General features: G+C 43.1%; 1 protein-coding gene across 3 annotated transcripts in view; it reads right to left on the reverse strand.

Moving 5' to 3' along the window:
- SCAF11 (SR-related CTD associated factor 11) overlaps window positions 1–8,562 on the reverse strand; it is a 30,090-nt gene extending 21,528 nt beyond the window's left edge. For all 3 annotated transcript variants that reach the window (XM_035127114.2, XM_035127112.2, XM_035127110.2), the window contains exons 1-2: window positions 8,208–8,562; window positions 2,456–2,536 (exon numbers count right to left, since the gene is read on the reverse strand). In XM_035127114.2, coding sequence (XP_034983005.2) covers window positions 2,456–2,516 — 61 coding nt within the window. In that variant the 5' untranslated portion in view covers window positions 2,517–2,536; window positions 8,208–8,562. The remainder of the gene's footprint in view (window positions 1–2,455; window positions 2,537–8,207) is intronic.
- Between the last annotated feature and the right edge of the window lie 14,712 nt (window positions 8,563–23,274).

The raw sequence follows: 23,274 nt of genomic DNA on the forward strand, positions 1-23,274 counted from the left end.
ATATCCACTTAAATAACATGCCACATAATAATTACTGATATGCAATTTTGTTCAAACTTGCGGATCTAAAAAGTTGACTCCCAAATGCTTTGTAAGTTAACAGTAAAATGTCTTAATATTGTCAGCTAGGTCTGAAATACAGTTATGTTCATTATGTATCACTGAAGCCAACAAGAATGCAAATGTTGAATTTTGAATATTGCGATTATCATAATCCCCTCTAGCCAACATTTCGTCCTTACCAACCACCAGGTAATGAGCAGGTCAGGCCAAGATTTAGGGGGAGTGTGTGTGCGCGCCTTTAGATGTGAATATGAAAACTGCTCTGGCCTATTATTGGCAGTGGCCAACAACAAACCATCCACAACATGGAATTACTGAAGCTTTTAAACAAGTTACTATGACAGTAGTCACTACCACATATACAGTGGTGCCTCGACTTATGAATTTAATCCGTTCCGAAGGCACCTTCGTAAGTCGAAAAATTCGTAAGTCGAAAAGTGCCATTGGAAACGCGATTTCCCATAGGAATGCATTGGAAACTAAATTCGTAAGCGTGCGGCCATTTGCCCCACTCGTAAGTCGAAAAATTCGGTTGTTGAGTCGTTCGTAAGTCGAGGTACCACTATATGTCAACTAGTTTCACAGGTTAATTATAAATCACTGTGATATCAATGTGATCTACATGCATATAAAATTGTAAGGTGCAATTTTGTTCAAATATCTTCTTTTTTTGTAAATAGCTTTCTCAAAAACAGTGCAATAATTTTCCTATGATTAAAACGAAATCTTCTAGGCCTTTTTTTCAAGTTTTAAAAAATAAAGTTGACTTTATAATTTCTTAAAACCCTATTAAGACCGTTTAAAAACCAACAAATGCCAAATAGACAATACCTTTTCCTGGCTAGCCTGCAAGTGTCTAGAATAGATAATAATTCACCTGGGACACAATGTATAATATAAAAAAATCAAAAACAGTAGTCTTGAGATGATACCACACCTGTACATGGGCATTAAATTCCTGGATGCTGCAGAAACATCCCCTCAAATCAGGGATAGCAAGCTCGCAGGCCAAATCCAGCCCACCCAACCAAGTTACTGTCTGGGAAAGCCATGCCCTTCTTTAGCACTGCAACCTCTCCATCACTGAGCTGCGAGTAGATGTTTAATTTGGGAAAGATTTAAACCTCTCCTCACAGCCCAATGCTGTAATGAAGCAATATCTCAACTACTGAGATGAGAGGGAAAGCTGTGGTGAATCTCCAACACTTACATAGAGAGGTTTAAACTTCTCACCTAAGCTCAGCACTGCAGTGGAGAAATTGACCTTTCTCAGTGCTGAGCTGAGAGGTTTAAACCTCTCCGTGCAGTCTAGCCTTACAGTGAAGAAATTGGCCCATCACAGCACAAGGCTGAGAGGATGGGGAATGAGTGTGCAGTATATGTATCTATGTGTGATGAGTGCCTGTGGGTGGATACTTTGCAGCTTCATGCATATGTCTGCATGGCAAAAGTGTATGTATGCAAGATGTGAACTGCAGGTTGGCCAACTATGAACGCAATCTGAAAAAGGTCAGTCATCCCTGCCTTACAGTTTTGATCTTCAATGTGTGTTTCTTAGCGAACCGACTCTATAACCCTTTGCATATCAGAAAATAACATACAACACAAGAACTTTGTCAAGGACAGGGGTAAGAGCAGCTTATTTTGTCAGATATTGTAAACAAATCAGATGTTAAAAGAGATTCAATGAGTTGTTATTCCAGAATAACAGACCATGTGGATCAGCCCTTTCAAATGTAAGTTTGCAACATCAACAGGAGACATCATGTCCTGAAGTACAAAGGACCTCTTACCAAGTTTTCACATACTCTCCTATTCAGAAGCCCCCTCTGAAGTGGCCATGAAATGTGGGCACCATCTCTAATCAGCTAAAACCAGAAATGACAAAGGATGATTTAGATCAGGGGTCCCCAGATTACTGCCTGGGGCCCGGATACGGCCCGAAGGCCTCATTTATCAGGCCCTGCCGCCCACTGCTACCACCCGCTCTTACCAGTGCGGTGCGGCGCAGCACAGCTGCCCACTTCCGGGTCAAAGGAGGACCGGAAATAGTTTGCCTGCATGCATCATTTCCGGCACACTTTCGGGTTGGAGGCCCGTGCACATGCGCACAAGCTATTTCTGGTGCTCCTGCGACCCAGAAGTGCGCCGGAAATAGTGTGTGCGCACCTGTATTGGCGTGCACTCCCCTAACCTCCGGCCCGCCACACGATCGCCACTTCGGGCACCGGCCCGAAGCACAGTCAGTATGGGGACCCCTGCTTTAGATTTTCTCTATTAGATCTGGAAATGTTGGGGTAGGAGGATGCTAAAAAGAAGTGATATATGTTGTTCCACTTTGTTTATTATTATCTTATCTGCTTTATCACAATATCCAACCAATATTAGCTACCTTCTGTGTCTTCATGTTTTTCATCTTCAGCATTTTGTATACACTGCTTTTTATTCTTCATTTCTGCTTAGGAAATACAACCTGCAAAATATTGATAATGATTATATTCCTCCTAATATGCCATAGATTTCAACCCTACAACTCCAACAGAGGCAGTGTTATAACAAGAATATATATCAGACATTGCTTCAATTTATCGAATTTTAAAAATTATTATTTATTAAATTTATACCAATGCCCTATACCCACAAGTCTCAATTTCTTGGCCCTCATACATTCAAGGAATTTTATTTTCTTTCCTGTAACTATGATTTCCCAATGCATAGGACCAGGGCATTGTATCTCATACTAGATTGTCTTAAACGTACAGTTGCAGGCACTCAGATAGAGTTTGTGTTTCCTTCAGAATGAGGCACAGTGGAGACTCTGGTGTCTTTGGAATATTTGGTTTCTTTACATGTGCTGTGTATACAACCTATGCCTACAATGGAGGGGTTCAAACATCAACACCCCAAAGGGTCCTGTTTCTCCCATAGCCATAGCCTTGGATTCCAGCAGAAAACAGGCCTTGCTCTACCTCATTCTGCCTTTCCAGCCTGCAGCTTTTGCATCCAGCTTCTAGCTCACACCACTCAACTCTGCTCTGGCCTTTTGTCTTTCAAATTAACAGGCAGTTGAGCCCACTCATTTGTCCTGTGGCACAGAGCCACTCCCTTTGCTATCTTAAAAAGGTAAAGGGGCCCCTGACCATCAGGTCCAGTTGTGTCCGACTCTGGGGTTGCAGCGCTCATCTCTCTCTATAGGCCGAGGGAGCCGGCGTTTGTCTGCAGACAGCTTCCGGGTCATGTGGCCAGCATGACAAAGCTGCTTCTGGCGAACCAGAGCAGCGCACGGAAACACTGTTTACCTTCCCGCCAGAGCGGTCCCTATTTATCTACGCGCACTTTAATGTGCTTTCGAACTGCTAGGTGGGCAGGAGCTGGGACCGAGCAATGGGAGCTCACCCCGATGCAGGGATTCGAACCGCCGACCTTCTGATCAGCAAGCCCTAGACTGTGGTTTAACCCACAGTGCCACCTGGGTCCTATCTTAATGCCCCATAATTAGTGGATCATTACCAAGCTGGCCTGGTTATTCCCCTTCCCCCAAACTCAGAACAGTAGGAATAATAATCATGAGTACAAGAAAATAAAAATGTAAACACAGGCCGATTCTCCTTGAGCCACCAACTTATCTTGGGAGAAAATGCAATGCCTTGTCAGTTTCCCCTTAACAAGAAGTTAATCAAAACAGTGATTCTCAAAACATTTTCAATTTGGGGTCATCTTTCTAAACTTACCCTACTTTTTTAGAGAACACTCCTAAATTCAACTCTAATCTCTTAAATGATAGGTGGATGTGTAGGTTCACATGCACAGTGCTGTTTATCTTATGACTATTCTTGAAGGACAGATCCTGAAGCTGAGGCTCCAATACTTTGGCTACCTCATGAGAAGAGAAGACTCCCTGGAAAAGACCCTGATGTTGGGAAAGATGGAGGGCACAAGGAGAAGGGGACGACAGAGGATGAGATGGTTGGACAGTGTTCTCGAAGCTACGAACATGAGTCTGACCAAACTGCGGGAGGCAGTGGAAGACAGGAGTGTCTGGCGTGCTCTGGTCCATGGGGTCACGAAGAGTCGGACACGACTAAACAACAATTCTTGAAGAACTGCAGACTGGGGTAAACTGATTAAGATTTTAGCATCAATACAGCTGCCCTCTCAATCATCAACATGTATCTTTTGACAAGCAAGAACTGAAGCCTGCAATCAATAACAGAATGAATATGGGTTAAGAAGTTGAAACTTCATCCATCAATAAAGGACAGCCTACGGTACTTCATGACCCACTGCTAAGGATGGCTGATGGGGTATGTGGGAGCCTTCTCTGTAATAACACCCAGGCCATGGAACTTTCTACCATAGGCCACACAGCTAACATTTTTTGATGTTGAAATGCATGCTGAGCATTTTTTAAAGCTTTTTGTTTTAGGGTATAAATGTCTAAAGAAAAAATGTGTTTCTTCCTCTAGCTGCTTCCTCCAGAGTTCTGATCCAGGTCATGGGGGAAGGGGGAGAGAAAGACTGCTGTTAGAAATAAAAAATCCTACTTATACAAAAGTCAATGAGCAATCCTAAAGCAACTCTAGATTCCAACCAGTATATAAACAGCAATTCCCTTTGTGTAATTGTTTTATTTCTGGTGATGTTATTGCTGATTTTCTTTTGTTCAGAATTATGTTATTCTGTATTGCTGGCTTTTGCTGTAATAAAACTAAACTGAACTGAAATATAAACAGCAAAATGTTACTTGCTACTGAGTACAGGCAAACTCAGAATGTTCATGGAGTCCGGAGGTGGTTTGGATTTTATACGTTTTCCAGTGCACCTATCTGCTACAATTTACTCTTAAGATTCTTTTAAAAAAACTATTAATAAGACAAACTTCCTAACAGATTTGCAGCTTTAAGTAAGTAGCAAAAGTTAAACAAGGATGCAAAAATTGGGGAATCAATGGCACATTTGACGGGAATTATGGGGTTCCTAATCCCTTATTTTCACTGTACAGTAGTGTCAACACATGTCGAATTAGAAAGTGAAAAGAAAACATTTAACCCTTTACCAGCCTATCAGTTTTGTCCTGCAAATGCCTCTAGTAACTTTAACATGTTTCCCTCCAGCTAAAGTCAAAAACAACAAGCAAATGAAGCTGCGTAAAGCACTATGCTCTCACACCAACCCATTCTCCTTTGCAATAATGCCATCAAACTCCCTATTATCTTCTGCTAATATATGTGAATGCTTTCTGTGTCCATAGAGTGCAGTGGTATGGGAAAGGAAGACCAACTGTGAGACAACATGTGGGTTAAAATGGACACAACTTTTATTGCTACAGCTCACAAAGAGTTGGGCATGGCATAGGGCAGGTATGTCCAACTGGTCGATTGCGATCTACCGGTAGATCACGGGGCATCCCTGGTTGATCGTGTGATCCTGATGGATCGCCCCCCCCCAAAAAAATTGGGTAGATCACTGCCTTTTTCTTTCTTTTTTAGTGGGAGTGGATCGCAGTCTCTTGGACGTTGGACATTCCTGGCATAGGGCAAGGACCCAGATTTCTAACATCCTACTTGCTCATTCCTCATTCTGAATGCTGGGGGGAAACCTTAAGCCCAGAAGCAGAGTAGAAGGGCTGGTTCCTCACAAGCCCCATCCTTTTGGAGAACAGCGAATAGTTTATTGGGAAGAGCTTGCACCTCAGTGTGGTAAAATAGCAGCCAGATAATGTCACCACCTGGCTACCCTCTCAGGCTCTCACACAATCCCACCCTCCTGTGATAGCATAAAATAGGACAAGTTGGTGGGAAGCCTGGACTTAACCAAGAATACATTTGCCTTAAGGAATGAAAAGACTAGTTTTTAGTGAAAGAGCCAGCTATGAAGCTTAAAAGATTACTGACACCTTTTTAGGAAAAAAAAGCCATACCCCCCCATTTCCTACCTATGGATTACTTATGAAAGTTTCTTCACAAACTTTCTAAGAATTTAATAACATACTTTCCCTTCACTTCCTGTCCTTGCTTTCCATGAAAACAAAACATACCGCTTAACTGTGGCTTTGGTGTACGTGGGAGGAGGTGTGTGCTTTTGTGCCTTATGACATAATTAGATATCTCCTAGCAGTTTATAACCAATGGTTTTCTGGCAATCAACTACTTCAGCTTCCCCAACACCTTTATAGATATTCAATCCATCCTGTTTGCTATGCCTTCACAAAGAAAGCAGTTTGTACAATTAAGCACATAGTTAAGAGAGACAGACAGGTGAGATTGCAAAGGAAATTAAGGATCTATCTCATCTCCAAATTTTGACACCGAATTGCTCCCCAGTGACATGTGCTATGCAACCTTCAGTTAGAGAACCCATAACAGGACAGTAGATCAGGCACAGGAAACCTGTGGCTGGCCAGGCCCTTCATCTTACCTGCCCCTACAGACACACACCTTCTGCCAGCTCAGCTTCCTCCCTCCTCTCATTTGATTAGGAGGGCTCAATTTTCACCCCTACTGTGGTATTCTAGGCAGAGAGCTGAAACCCTAATAAGACAATGATTCATAAATCATAGGTCTTGTTCATATCAATCCTGACATTTCCTTAAAACCAGCTGAGCAGCCAAACATGCAACTGTCCTGTGATCTTCAGAAGAAGGGCAATATATAAATTTAATACATAATAACAAGAAGATAATAGTAATAGCATAAAGTTGTGACCCAACAAGAAAAGCATCAACATTGTTTGTGAATTGGACAATGAAGTTTGAGACATTTGTGCCAGTACAGAATCCTTCAGACTACATACACATCATGTGATCATTTCAGTTCAAAAGAACAGCCTGTGACACGCACAAAGATCCACCCCAATAGGCATTTTCATTCATGAATGTGAAGACACCACCATTGTCATTACATACTCAACTACAACAAAGAGGAATTTGGAATATCAAACACAACTTGCATCAAATGTGTCAAGGGATCCTATGATCAGGATTTGGCTGCTTCAAAATGCCTTTGAGATGTCTGGTTCTCAAAATGATCCAAAAGAAAATACAGAAAAGGTTTGAGAAGCAAACTCCTTATTCTTGTATTACAGGAAAGAGAAAGTGAAAGTTTTCTGGTACCTTAAATAAACATCTACCATAGACAACTAAGAGTTAATTCTCGCTAGCCTTTTTCTTCCCCTTGGCCAGATAGTTCAGTTCGTGTATCCATAAACACTGCAAACACCGTTCCAACACCTCTTTCAGGTAACGGAATTTAATAGTATTCTCTGTACTTTCCCCTCCCAAGTATTATCTTCCGTACAAGACATAGGCAAACTTCGTTCCTCCAGATGTTTGGGACTACAATTCTCATCATCCCTGACCACTGGTCCTGTTAGCTAGGGATGATGGGAATTGTAGTCCCAAACATCTGGAGGGCCGGGATTTGCCTATGCCTGTTCCATACGCTCGATGCACAAGGCGTCTTTCAGTAATCCCACAAACGGCATACACACAAAGGGGGGGGTCGTTTATCTTTAAAGGCAAATTCAAACGCAAGTGTCAAACTTCTCTCCGGGCTCGCGCGGAGTCCAGAGGCCAAAGATTAACAACTTCTCGCCGTGACCTCCAGCCCACAAACAAGAGGTGTGTGTGTGTGTGTGTGTGTGTGTGTGTGAGAGAGAGAGAGAGAGAGAGAGAGAGAGAGAAGTTGTTAAACAAAGGACTGTCCGGGACGGGCTGGCTATTCGGCTACGACGAGAAGCGTCAGCAAAGCCTCGCTCCTGGAGGAGAAATTCCTCCTGCGCACCGAGAGGAGACCTCGGGATTGGCCTCCTCCGGCAGCGAAACTATCTTCCCCTGCTTGGGGCCGAGACGAGCCGATCGCATGACCGGCTGCCCGACCACGGAGCCGCCTCCGCCAGCTTCCAAAGGCCCCTGCCGCCACGATCTGGACCAAGGCGAGGTGATGGGGGGGGCGTTTCGCCACCAGGCCCCGCCGAGCCTCGAGGGAATAGGCCGGGGCAGCTTCTGTGAGGAGAAGCGGACGAGGCCTGGCCGTCGGCGCCTTCCTCTTTGTTTCCCTTCCGCTCTCTCTTTCTCTCTCACACACACGCAGCTCCGGCCTCGCCGCCTCCTTCCCCGCGCGTCGAACGAAGCCGACACAACTTACCTGCCGGCGCCTCGGACCGAGCGGCTTGGACGCAGGAGCAGGTCGCGCGGTCAAGGGACTCCGGCTACTGCGGAGCCAACATGGAGGCTCAGAGCCTTTTGGCGCCTCCGTGGCGCGCGCGCGATCTCCGCCGGGCTGAGGAAAGGCCTCCCGCGGCGGCAGCGGCAACGACAACAGAAGGCGGGAGAGGAGGAGGAGGAAGCAGCAGCAGGCCGCTTCCACAGCGCGTTCTGCTTAGAGCCCGCTTTCCCCCGGTCACATGTCCCTTCGCGGCAACGGTAGACGACCAGGAGGAGCGCGCGCGCGCGCGCACCTTTCCTCCACTTTCCTCTCCCCACCCTCACTTTCCCTCCCTACCCGTAGAGAGAGGAAAGCACGGCGGCGCTACCCAATCAGCTCTCTCCGCAGAGGGTCGGTGGGTGGGGATTTAAGCGTGACGGGCTTGCAGGCGCGCGGCGCTGTCTTGCCAACGAGACCCAAAGCAGATCGGCCGCTGCCGCCACCCAAGGGCATTCTGGGAAGGTCCTCCAGCTCCCCAGCAGGGGAGGGCTGAAAGAGAGCAGGCGCGAGGCGCACGCGCAAACGATACGACCATTTTTCTCCCAAAAAAAAAGAAAAAGAAAAAAAGAGCAGGCGCAAACGGGAGCATTACGTAATCCCGAATTAGAGATTTACAGTAGTTGAATCGTTTGGGGAAGTGGGCGCTAGTCAGAGAGAGAGTGAGTGAGTGAGTGATGGGCCAGCAGCAGAGTTATTGCTGCGTCATGGTGAGGCCTGCGCAGGTGGCTTTATTTTTTAAAGTTGCATTGTAGGCTGTTGATGCACGTGGAGGCCTCTTGAAGGATTTGACAGCCCCCCTCCCACCCTGCTCAACAACAACAACAACATCATATGTGGTTTTGGCTCCGTGGCGGTTACGGCCGTTAACCGTGAGAAACGGGCTCACGCGAGACAGTTCACGTGACCGTAATACGTCACGGCGCCACCTCACGCACGTCCATTCGGAAACAAGCCCCGCTGCGGGCTTAGCAGAAGTGAGGAGCCTGTTGCTCACCCCCAGGTTGTTGTGGGACTCCAGCTCCCATCAGCCCGCAGCATAGGAGCCAATTCCTAGGGGCCGAGGTCCCTTCGCCCCCCCCCCCCCGCCACCAAAATATTTGAGACGGCTGTCCCCCTCCCCAGGTGATAAATATTACCATTCAAATAGTGTGCGTGTGCCCAGGCTTATGATGTGGGGCTGGGCTTACCCCCCACCCCTATTTTATTAAAGTTGGCACCCCAGGCAGCCTCCCCAGCAGTCACAGATGATGGGAGTTGTAGTCCAAGGGCATCTGTAAGTTTACCCACCCACCCAGAGGTATAGGATTGCAGCCTTAAGAGGCTGCATGTCAAAATGTTCAGCTTCCGGGTTGCTGTATTCTGAAGAGCAAAAAAGAGCACACGTTTGCCGACTTTTACTTTTAACTATGGATCACCATATGATGAAAAACAGGATGCGTCCTGGAAAAAGAGGGTGTACGACAACCCTACATAATCTGCCCCATAACTGGAATGGTGGGAGCAGCCCAATGGCAAAGTGCATGATTTGCATGCAGAAGGTCCCTGGCATCCAAACTTTAAAAGATCAGGTATATATTTTTGTTTATTACATTTTTATACCACACTTCATCGGTAGATCTCACAGCGGTTCACGACATAAAGATACATATCTGCCCAGGTTTCTAGACTGAGACGTAAACCATGCCTACCATAGATATATGTAATCAAGGTGTGAGGGCTTTGCTTCTCACGCTGGCAGCTGAGAAAGCAAGATTAGCATTGCCCCCTGCATGCAGCTGAATGGGATAAGATGGTGAGATTCTGATTGGTGCAAGGTCATCCAAGGAACTTCACAGCTGAGCTGAAGGATCATTCTGAACCTGCATTTGCAAAACCTAATGCCCTCTGGTAGCCACTAAACCCTTGGGAGACTTTGCTTCAAATGCTGAATTACAAGCTTGCAGTGCCCTCTGTTTCCCCATCCCTGGTCATCACAGAGCCCTCTGCCCCCTGCTGTTGTCACAGCCTTACAACCTGGGCCTGACTTTGCACACATACTTCTGCACATGGTCTGAGCCACTTCCTGCCACTGTGTTCCCAACTCCACTGGCTGTGGATTCCTACTGGATTTCTATTTGCTTTCTTATCCTAGGTCACTCTCGGTTTTTGCTACTCTGCTGAGCTCTTATGCTGAGCTGCCCTCCTTGCCCTCAGGCTTGAGTGCTCCCTCTCTCCTGCTCTTCTGTGCTCTGCTGGGGTCCCCTTTGTCTTGCAGGGGCTGCCTGAGTTTGGAGTCCCCTTGCTCTGGTCTGGCTTGACTGCACTTCCCATCCTGCTGGGTGATGTGATCCTGCAGCAAGGGCTGCTCCTGCCAAGCTGTGAGGCTCTGCAACAAGAGTGCTGCAGGGTGACTCCTAGTGGCATGAGGCTGTATTCCCTGTCTCTCGCCTTGCCAAAGCATGGCACAAGTTCCCCAGCCTTGCAGCAGAGGGTGCAGGCACAGAGCCAGGAGTGAAGGTTGCAAAAAGTGATTTCCAGGTGTTGGCATGGCAAGCCAGCATAGTTCTCCCTCTCCACCAGGAGAGAAGAGATGGAGCATGTCCACACATCTGCAAGTGTTCAGCATCCATTGCTGAAGCCCGTGTGACGGCTTGGGAGTGAAGTTTAGGAAGGAAATGTCAGCAATACCGGTAGCAGTGTTTGTTCCTGTGCTGAAGAAACAAACTTGCTCCAAAGCTGGTATTTTTTCCACCAAGTGCCCAGTGTTCGTGCCCTTCCACAATAGTGCCCCCTCCTGGCACTCAAAGTCCCCATAAGAAGTGTGTGTGGCACAGTTCCACGCCACGAGAGGCATCATGTGATTTATGGCTGGTTCATTTGGGTTGATATCCTGCCAGTGCCATCTGGGCATGGAGAGAAGTCTCATGCCAGCATGGGTGTGACTAGCAAGTGGGATGGGCCCCCAATTTTCTCACAATGGCCCTAGTCTATTGTTTCCTATGAAGTGGGGCCCTGTGTACCATGTCTTTTGATGGTATAGATATAGAACATTGGTCTTCAGTTGGTGCATTGGGGCCCACGAGTGGGTCATGGCCTGATTCAATGTGGGTCACAACAGGAGCACTATCAACACCCAGTTATATGGTTAAATGTTAAGAAATGGTCTCCAAATACATGTTTGGGTTAAAATAGGTTGTGGGTCTGAAAAGATTGAAGATGCTTAGTGCATCTTATATATATATGGTCTGAAGAGGGTTTGGATGTGGTAGATTGCTGGCTTCTTCCCAGTATGTCCTGCCCCCATCCCAGGTCATCCCTTTTTTGGGATGTGGCAGGTGTGGCTCTTATGCACTGTCTGTGCACTGGTGGATGGACTTGTGTTGGTGGCAGAGGGGGGTTTCTGAATGAGCTCCCCTCTTCTAGGGTGGGGCCTGTTGCACTACCGTATGTCCTAACCTCCTTCATCCCAGCTGATAGGGTGTTTGAATTGCACCAAAACTGACAATGACATTAAATGGCCAACTGTGGAGTGATTTTTGAGAAGACTTCTCATTTAATAAGTCTGTGTAATCTCAGGAGATAGCAGGTTTCTATTTTGCTTTGCACTTTTTTTGGGGGGGGGGGTTCAGAATCTGTGGTGTCACTGGATAAATTGTATAGGTTTTCATGGATGTTAATAACTGCTGCTCAGTAGTGCTGGATACATATAGCTGTGAAGCCTTGGGGACAAAAGCACACTCTTATTATTAACAAGCATGAATAATTGCTGTGAAGAGAAAGCTTTCCTGTGTTTAGGACAGCAAAGAAACAGGATGTGAAATAATTATCTACGATTTATGTTATATTTATAAACTTGTGGAGGGGGGGATGAGATTGTGTTAACTCCTCGGGAGACATCAGTCTCCCAACAAGAATGCAGATTGTCATTCAGGCACTAATCTGTGTCATGTTATTTGTACTGATTGTGCTGTCTCCTTGGGAATAGATGTCCTTGCCCTTCATGCCTTATATAAAATTGTTGTTGTCCATTCAAAACACTTAAGATAAGGGGAATTATAACTGAGCAACCCTATATTCCAGTGACAGAGTGTGTTTATGTGAGGCATGAGGACATATGCACCCATATCCTATGTCCACTCAGCCCAGGAAGGAAGGGGAAAACACAGTGTCCTGAAAATCTCAAAACAGCACAAGAATGTATTATTTGGTTTCTTGGTTTCTTTGTTTTATTATTGCATTTGTATCCCACCTTTCACCCAAAGAGCTCAAAGTGGCGTACATGGTTCTCCGTCTTCCTGTTTTATCCTCACAACCCTGAGAGGTATGTTAGGCTAAGAGACTATGACTGGCCCAAGGCTGCATGTTTGAGTGAGGATTTGAATGCTAGCATCTCCCAAGTCTCAATGCTACACCACACTAGCAACACACCACAAATGGCAATCATGTGTCTGGCATCCATGGAAGCACTGCCAATGAACACTGATCAGGGGCTCTTGCTGGTGATGATGTCCCTAATTTCACAGCACATTCCAATATATGCCTAAAAATGTATTTCATTAGAAATGATTATAAGCTGATGCTGAGGGAAGTCTTCTTCAAGAAAGTGAAAAAGTGCCAGGGAAATAGGAGGGGCTAAAGATAAGCTCTTATCCTTATATTCACAGCAGCAAGACAATTGGATGTATGCATCTATGGAATAACAAGGAGAGCAAGGAATAAAAGGAGTAGAAATACTAATGGTGAAATTATATCAAAAGGAAGTAATTCATAGCACTAAAACATCCCTTGGAGTTAAAAGTGCATGACGCAAAGGAAAAATGAGAGTGGCAGGAAGTACAATAGGGAATAGGAAAGGTCTGTGGCACAGCATTCATTTTCCTAATGATAAAATAATTCTAAGTATTAAAGTTGTGTTAATTAGCTTCATCTCAGTGTAATCTGAAAATCACAGTCAAATATGCCAGTCCTAGATAAAGTTGAGACAATGAAAATAAAAATAAAATGTCTGTGTATGCTACACACTGGAAAAATTTCTGGCTCCACTGGGATAAAAGAAACATTCAGTACTGTGCTAGTTGGATATATATCCTTGTTTTATTGCGGTCCCTTGTTCAGTGAAATTTCTTATGTGATTTTCACACTGTAGAATCCTGAAGCTCTGTTGTAGAAATGCTGCCACAAGATGGCAGTACATCACACATTTAACAATATACTTTCTATGGGTTTCTCTCTTACAAACCTTGCAAATATGAATCACAAACATATTTAAAATTTAGTGAGGGAGTAAGTTTGTGGGTCATAAAATCATCTTGCCATGGGATGGACCAACTCATGCACCAAAACAGTGTCACAAAATATGAAACAGGCTTATTCTTTTTTGCAGTCAGAGATGTTACGTGTTTAGTAATAGGCTGTAATCAATGTAAGCCAGTTAATGAAATTCTTTAGCCAAATTCTGCATTTAAAAGCCAAGGGAAAACCTAGCCAAAGATTTCAGCAGGCATCGAAAACAGTACAACTAAGCTGCCTGCCTAATATTAATAGACTGTAACTGCAGAGAGATTCTTCACACCTTTCTGAAGCTCCAAAATGAGCACAGCCAGAAATTACACTGATTACTATTTAATGGCACAATGCACATCTGTGTATTATATCAGGGCTATTTCTTTAAATTCTACCATATCCTGCTTAGTTTAGCTGCTTTCTTTCTGGCATGCCTCTGTGTGCGTTGTTACAGATATAAAGCCTGCCATATTATTTCACACTGGGGCCACCATTTGAATGAAAAGCTATGTATGGTAGCTATAAATAAATTTGAAAAAAGAGAGGCAAATCAAGTGATATCTAGTGTTGTAAACAAAACCTGCCCTTATTCCCTCTAGCATGACTTCATTTTCCATTGAACGGCAATGTTCTTTGGGATGGGGGGGACGGACACACACACACACAAGAGGGTTAATTAGTGGCAGATTCATACAACTTCTTTCACACAACCACAAAATGGCCACTGAGGGAGGGGAATTCTATCTAAGGGGTTAAGCATACAATGGAATACCCCCCCACACACACACTTTGGATGCAAGGATGTATTTAAGGTTGTGTGTAGTTCCCCCTTATGACTGCTTAGTGTGTGTGTTTATGCTGAAGATGAGATTTGAACTGGGAAATCTCATTGTAAAACAGGAAGTGGCACTCAGATCAGTCATGAAATTTTTACAAAAAGGGGATTACCCCCCCCCCCTGAACTTGGAGTCGGGTCAAAGGAAGGATTGGCTAGCCGTCTTTGTGATGTCACAATAGAAAAGAATGTGATTGTTTGTACAAGTCTGAGGCTGAGAGCTGCAGACAAGTAAAAGAGGAAGTTTTAAAAAATAGACCTCAAGGCTACTCAGTGTTAAATTTGAGACTGAATAATAAGAGAAAAAGTTAAAAAATAGAGGTTGGATCCAGTTCAGACAGGACTTTATATTCTTTTTGAATTTGGAAAATATAAAACAATAACACCACTTCCTGCTCTGCCACAATTATGGAGGCGGAGAGCACCAATAAGAAGGAAGAGAAGGTTCTGAACTGTGAGAAGAATGGTACACAGTGGGACTTGATTTTGATAACAATTATGGAAATGACAGAGGAGATTCGCAATCCTAAAGGTGTTGCAACAAGCATGGATGAGAGGATTGATGAATTAATATAACTGAATTTTGAAATGGATGATCCATATGAATTCAGAGAGGAAGAAGAGGGAGAAGAGGAAGAAGGACTAGGGGAAGGACTAGAAGAAGACGCATGCTGTGATTTGACTGTAGGGAAAATTCTGGAAATGACAGAGGAGAACCGCAATCCTGAAGGAAACGCAATAACTACGGGAGAGAAGACTGCTGATTCAACAGAACTGATTTTTGAGACAGAAGAGGATGAAGAAGAAACCAGTTTCACCGGTGGGAGGGGTGGAACAGGGAAGGGACTCCAAAAGTCCCCCAAAAAGGGGAAAAACAAAAAGGTTGTTACCCCAGTGAGAGAGGGGGAGAAGGAAGCAGGTGGGGGGCAGAAAGAGAATGAGATTGAAGATAAAATGTTGGGAATACAGCAGGGGGGGAAGGGTTGAGCAAAATTTAGATTGGGACAGAGCAGGTTATGTCTTATGTCTTTTTATTTTTATTTTTATTTTGGGTTTTTCTATTTTTCCTTCACTCTTCTATACAAAATGAATAAGAATTATTTAAGAATAAGGTTATTAAATGGGAGATAAGACGTAATTTCATGATGTCTAGCTAAGATTTGGAAATGGTAAGAGTTAATTATTAATAAGGGCTGTAAGAAGGGGAAGTGAAGAAGTTTGAAGAATAAGAGGTGATAAATATTGTTATTTTTGTTCTTTGTATTCTTGTATTTCTTTTTTAAATTTTTCTCTTTTTTCTTTTCTTTTTTTCTCTATGTAAAATTCAATAAAAATTATTTTTAAAAAAGAACTTTTTACAAAGAGCCCTCTGCCATCCCCACCCCCCAAAAACCAGGCAATTCACAAAAGGACTGTGTCACACTTTGCGCATTTGTCAGCCACACTGGTTCTCTAAACAAGTTTAGTCCTATTTTCTGATTAATTGTCATGCATATAATTGAAACTCTAAACTACCGTGTAGCTTCTTATTTACGTTTCCCCAAGATAACCTTTGTTTGGCTGATGTGAAAAGAATGCTTTTCTCTTTTAAAAAAATGCTAAGGAGGATGTTGTAATAAAGCAAATACTGTTTCCCTCTTATGTCAATATCTCTGGATCTTATTGCATCAGATGGGAACATTTTGGATTATCTTCTTGCATGAAGAACATGGCCCTATGGTGTCAATGCCAGAAGCATGCCAGTTAATTGCTCACTGAGATCAAAGCCCAACAACAATCAGCAATCAGTTTATCATGTTTCCTGAGAATATTGCTTATTAATTTAAATGAGAGCAGTCCAACTTTCTTAAGAAGACACTCAAGGTAATTCAAAGAAAATAAACTGCTCCCACTAGTTTGAATGCAGACTAATAGTGCATTCCTATACATATCTGCTCAGAAGTTAGACCCAATGAGTTCAATGGGACTTACTCCCAGATACAGCTGTATGGGATTGCAGCCTAAGGACAGCATTTTTATTGCTTATGATGCTGCTGGACAGCTACAGTAAGTTACAGATTATGAGGGACCCCTAAGTAAAACAATTTTCTAAATCTTTACATAATTGCTTAAAAATAAAGGAAACAAGGAAAACAGACTTTAAACCAGACATGAGATGATAAATATATACTTAATGACTACACAATTGTTACATTGTGGTCATATATCTGCAAAGAAATAACTATAATTTGTAGCAACATTTCATTAGGTCTGTCCGTAAGCTTCCAAACATCACTGGTGGCAAGTGAGACCCAGTTCAGGTCAAGTGCAGACTGCACAGTGTTTACTGCAAAATATATGTTTTAGTTAGATTATTAATTTTTAGTTTTTATCCTTGCCTATGTACCAGTATATATGTGCATATAAAACTTTTTTTCCTATTTTCATTGTCCTTTCTGCTATACTTTTTTTTTGTAGTTGGACGCACCATTTCTCCTGTTTGACCAAACATTGATGAAACAGCAGGCTATGTGATATTTAACATTTCTGGATTTCTTGACTCAGTTCTTTAATAAGATGCAACAACAAAGTTCTGCACAACACATTTATACAGTAGAGTGATGTGACCAGAATGCTGTTAAATAACTTTGGAGATCAAGTATTAGAAATGTTTTACATATTCCGTTCCTTCTTTTGGCAAAGGGCAAGTTTGTTCTCCTAGAGAAGTGAACATTTCCTACCTGGAGTTCATGCTGCAGTTTACTCATTGCAATTAAAGGATGTAGTTTGACGTATGTAATGACGCCTGTTCAGTTACCGCAAAGATATCGATATACACAACATAATTTGTCTCTAGAAAGAGAACAAACAATTCTCAAGTTCTTTATCTAATACTACAACTGAAAAGCTATTGCAGCTGCTTTTTTTAGAAACTGCAACTCGCAGGGTGGGGGAAAGTAATGACCCATTGGGAAAATAAATATAACAACACCAGAATTCAGATATCCTTAGTCACACATGAGGAAATTGTGGGGCTACTAAAAGAGAAACCGAGTTAGTGATTGTTCCATGATGCTTAAGGCTAGGGCTCTCAAAGGAGGTAGCGATTTTATGTTTATTTTCTATGTATAAGATGCCCCTATGTATAAGACGCCCCCTATTTTGGGGGGCTCCAAATTAAGTAAACACCCCTCAGCACTACCCATGTATAAGACAAGCCCCAATTTTAAACCTAATTTTTGGTAAATGAAAAAAACCCAGTCTTATACACAGAAAAATATGGTATTTGTCTATATCAGGCTTCCACCATCCAGAGTGGTACCTCGAGTTACAGATGCTTCAGGTTACAGACACTTCAGGTTACAGACTCCGCTAACCCAGAAATAGTACCTCGGGTTAAGAACTTTACTTCAGGATGTGAACAAAAATCGCACCACTGCGGCGCAGCAGCAGCAGCAGGAGGCCCCATTAGCTAAAGTGGTAACTCAGGTTAAGAAAAGTTTCAGGTTAAGAATGGACCTCCAGAACGAATTAAGTTCTTAACCCGAGGTACCACTGTAGTGCCTTTCAGGTGTTTTAAGACTAAAACTAACCAACGTTGACCATTGGTAATTATGGCTGGAGAAGATGGGAGTCCTAGATCCAAACATATGAAGGACACTGGATGGGGTAAGGCTGATCTGTATAGCAAAAAATGTATGGGAAAACTTTGCTAGCCACAGATTTTGGTAGCATAAAGTATGGTCCTATCTACTCACCACCAGGAGGCAAGATTTGTTTCCATGGAAGCAAAGTTATTTCCCTGCACTCAATCAGACATAGAACAGCAGCTCTTGCAATCAAAATAGCTTTGCAGACAAATAAATGAACTTACCGTAGTTAACTTTGCAGAAATAACCATTTTGACATTTCACCAGAATAAATTTCCAGCCTCATGAGGCCTAAGATGCTATCTAAGATGATGTTCTTATTTTTTATATGTTTGCTGCTCAGTGTGGGCTATGTTAAGAGAGGCAGAATACAAATGATTTTATAAAATAAAAAGCAACAAAGAAGAAAATTCTGTCTTTGTAGGCTTAGAGGAAGCATAGAGCCTCATGACTAAGTAAGGGGAGAAAATCCATTTTAAGACTTGCAAAGTGTAATTAAAGATTGGCATTGGATGGGAGAATGCTTTTCGTTACACTCTTGCAGTGAGGAAAACTAGAAGACAAATGTGAATGTTGTGTGTGTGTGTGAATATCCATGAAACACAGCCTCAATGAAAGCAGAAGTCCATGAAAAATAGGGCATTGCTCCAGTGAATCATCTCTGCTAACCTAAGCCATCCACACTGTGCTAATTAGAATAGATGAGGTATTCAGCACTCCACCCAATCAAAGTAAACAACAGCAGAAAAGCTGGAAGGGGAAGATTAATCAAAGTAGATATCATGCATTTCAGCAGTCTACTTTGAAAAGTCTTGGTTAAACTAAGCTTTGAAAGGCTGTATTGTGAAGGGTTGGAAGAAACCAGTTCTTTAGAGTTATTGCACATGACCAGGCATAGACAAACTCGGCCCTCCAGATGTTTTGGGACTACAACTCCCATCATCCCTAGCTAACAGGACCAGTGGTCAGGGATGATGGAAATTGTAGTCTCAAAACATCTGGAGGGCCGAGTTTGCCTGTGCCTGCACATGACCAATGGAAGTTCACAAACAAAAATAAATGCAAGGAGTTCAACCTCATAGCACAATTCAAACCACATATTCAGAAGTCTGACTACATTTCATGGGACTTTCTCCCAGGTATGTGGAGTTAAGACTACAACTTCAATGATTAAGTTAAACATGGATTGGTCCATTAATATGTCCATTTGTCCACATATTTACCTTATAATTGTCCTTAGGATCAGAACTGTGGCTTCAGTGCTATGGGAAAATGCCTAGATATTGCTAGTAGAAAATCCATTGCTCAGCCCCATTACCTTCTTGGAGCTGTAGATCCGAGTACCTTTAGGAAGCTGCCAGACTTGCCTCTGGAGGCTGCCATGGAACTAGATAAGGCTTTTCCTTAAAGATACCCTTTCTTTAAGGGGAAGGGCAACAGATCAGAAGGTCCTAGTTTCAATCCTTCCAGATCAGACTGGGAGAAAACCCTTTCTAAAATGCTGGAGAGCTGCTGCCAGTCAGAGGACCCCCAACCAGCTCCTTTAAGCTGCAATCCTATACACCAGGGGTAGGTAGGGAACCTGCGGTTCTCTGGATATTGTTGGACTTCCAATTTCCATCAGTCTCTGCCAGCATAACCAATAGTCAGAGATAACAGGAGCTGTAGCCCAACAACATCCACAGAGCCATGGTTTAGCAAATTCACCTGAGAACAAGCCCCATTGAACTAAATGGGATGTACTTATGCATAGATATGTTTAGGATCATGCTGTTAGTGACTGTTTTTAAGCAACGGGGAGGGGAGGTGGGGTATGTTTTGGTTAAAACTGATGAGAGCAGGGCTGAGGAGAGCTGGAGGATTAATTATCTAGCTTTCTCCCACAATCAAAACTGATTATTGTTTGTAAGCGTATTCAGCCACTGGGCACCTTTGGATATCTAAATAACTTGTGCACCAACATTGAGATGTCAATGATTTTGTGTATCAGTTTTCTCTTATTATTGCCATTTTTGTAGGTGCAGTGAGTCCTAGTGGTAGTACTACTGGTGGCAGTGCCACTGGATGGAGGGAGGAGAGGCAGGCAGGCAGGACCCACTAGACAGCCTGGGACTCAGTAGCTGCCCAAATATGATGCCAGGCCTGCTAAAATGAAGGCTGAAGTTTCAGAATAGCAAACCTGATCAAAGATTCCCAGAGGAGGAGCCACAAAAGCTTCAGCTGAAGCAGACAGCAATTCCTGTCATCTCAAACACCCCCTGGAATACAAAGACCTTAGTCACCATCCTAAAGGTTGCAAATGGCCAGTTGTTGATCTGCCATCATACATCATATCCTTCCTGGATACCCGGTTTGTTATCCATTTCAGAGCTGGTTCAGGATGTAGGTTAAACTTGACAAAACTCTGCAGCATACATTTCCTGCATTTTCCCTCTTGACCCAGGGCAGAGGAGAACCCTAGCATTAATACTGCTACTTCAGCTTGTCCACCTGAAGCTCTGTTTTGAAGCTAATGCTCTCTTGTTGGTCAACATGAGGAAAGAATCTGGGATATGTCAAGTCACCTTGCTCCCTGCTTTTCATTCAAACAGCATTTCAGCAAAGCACTTTTGTGTACAGCTGTGTGAGTGAAGACCCAATTATTGTAGACCAGACTTCCACAACCTGTTGCCTTCTAGACATTTTGGACTACAACTCCTGCTGGGTATGATGGGACTTGTAGTCCAAAATGTCTACAAGACAACAGGTTGGGGACTGCTACTACAAATGGTTGCACTTTTCTTACGAAGACTAGGTGTTGTGTCCTCACTCCCATGTTGAGGAACACTAGGGCATTAACACCCAAAGTGTGGTTAATGGACCTAAATCTTCTCTTAAAATTAATGCATCTAATTGTTTCAGACCATACTTTTATGTTTAAAAATTATAATGAGAACAGAAAATTCCAGAATTACATTGTTTTTATTTACACAGATCATCATTTACATTTATATCATTAAATATGAACAACACAGATAACAATGACACAGAAGCCAGAGGAAAATGTTTCTAATAGTATTTTTTTAATAACCTGAGTGGACACCACTCAGCTTAAAACATTGCTTAGGACTTTAGAAAACTGATTTAATGTAAACAATGTACATTCAGTTCTTAATGGGATATTTTTCACTTTTTAAACCGAATTTGTTGGATTATCTGCAGCACCAGAGAATAAACAATGCCATAATTTAAAAAGCAAGAGCTTAGATACCTCCACCCCTACATTTGATATTTGTGCTCATTTGAAAATTGTGCTGCTTCAGGTCCTGCCATTTCATACTCACAAAATAAGCCTGGTAAATGTATGACGATCCATTGGAAATCAGTAGGACAACATTGAAATACTGAATAACAAGGTACTCCAGCTTTAAAAATATGTTACGCAAGATATTTGTGACTACAATTTTGATTTAAATGAAGGACCAATTCAGCTGGTAAGATTCATCTCTGTGCTGAGAGCACACAGTCAGCTTGCCACATAACACAGTTCTACTTAAGGCCTGGCTTATGTCCCAGCAAGCAGACCAAACAAACAAACAATGCTGCTAGCAAAATGCCCTTCAGTGCTTCTTTGAACATGGTGCATAATTTCCTTGGGCTCTCATACAAAACTATCATTCACAGAACTGATCCCACTTTTAGGCTGTGATTCAGAGCTTAAGAGGGCTATGGTATGTATGCACACTCACAAACACAGGTCTATGGTGCTTTTTTGGGGTGGGTTGAGGAGTGTTCCTTAACATGGAGAAGGGAGCACACAACTCCCATAATTGAAGAACAGTGATTACACCCCCTTGAATGCTGGCAAAAGCAACAACAAAGAAATGCCACTCCCCGCTCCCTGCAGTTCATTTGCTCCCAAAATAGTGTACTGAACCCAGTGCCAGTCAATAAGCAGTGTTGACATTTTATATAAAATTGCCTGCTCTGTATAGGGGCTGCCTTCACACCCACCTACCCACCCTGCTACTTCTTATGGTGTCCTTAGAATTTCATAATTTGAGGATCCTTTAGGATTCCAGCTTAGGGGTTGCACTGTTGGCCACAAATCACTATGCAACCTGCAAGTTTTTCCATTTGCATCCATTGCTGTTAATATCCTTTATTTGTTTCTTATACAAGAGTATTTAAAATGGGAATCTGGTCAACAGCAGAACTTGATGTATTCCACTCAAGCATCCTGATTTGAAGATCTGCTGTGGTTGAGTCTGCAAGCAGCCTCCCTTCCCAATGTATAGCTAAAGTGTCTAGTGGGGACTGGAAGTGTTGTATGTAGGGGATGGATGAACCACAAGCATATTGCTTCAGGTTCACTTCTAATTGAAGGATCTCAGGCAGCAGAGGAAGACCTCTTCCTTGGACTTTGCAGAATGGCTGCCAGTTTGGAGCAGACAGAAATGGGTTAACATGGCCCAATGGTTTGAGCTGATATAAGGTAGTTTCTTTGTTTATGGACACATCCAAGCACACATGAAGCTCTGTATCACAGCATAGATTCATAGAAGGTTAGAGGGCACTGCAAAAGGATTACATTTTACTTCCAGTTAACAAAGAGAACTATATGGCAGACAGTAGCAAAGTATGGCAGTTCATTGAGTTGTGCTCTTAGAAATGTGCTACAGTAAACAACACCATTATATAAGCTTAGGATTTGCTTTAGGCAACTTCAATACATGGTATAATAGAGCTGGACAGAGTAAAAGTGGGAGAGGACAAATTCAGTGAAGTCGAGAGCTAAGGCTTTGATGCTACTATTCAGATTTGGCTACAAACACATTTTTTGTTTTTTAAATAACTCTTATGGACAGACTACCTCAGCACTTTCATTTTACGGAATACACAACTGCAAAAATAGAAGCATCCTATTTATTTACAATATATATATATACATACACAAATGAAACATTTCCTACAATACAACACAACTGCATAGATTCTTTTTGTTGTTGTTGCTGCTGTTTTTTAAAAAAATCAGACTTAGGGGGTATATGTACAGCATGTGAGTATCAAGGTCCTGCCAGCCCTGTGTTTGACAAAGGCATTCAATGTTATTGTGAGGGACAGGGGATATCGCGAAGTCCCTCCCCTCCTGAGTTCAAGCCCGTCCCCGAGCAAAGGGGAAAGCAGGGAGAGTTCCGATTCCAGTGGGGAAGCAGGAAGTCGTGTCCGAGGCTCAGGCAAGGTAGAGGAGCCAGGGTCCCAGGTGGGACAGGAAGGGGCAAGTAAGGGGGGAAGACCCATC

Source organism: Zootoca vivipara, chromosome 10 (genome assembly GCF_963506605.1).
Source record: "Zootoca vivipara chromosome 10, rZooViv1.1, whole genome shotgun sequence".
NCBI classification, from domain to species: domain Eukaryota; kingdom Metazoa; phylum Chordata; class Lepidosauria; order Squamata; family Lacertidae; genus Zootoca; species Zootoca vivipara.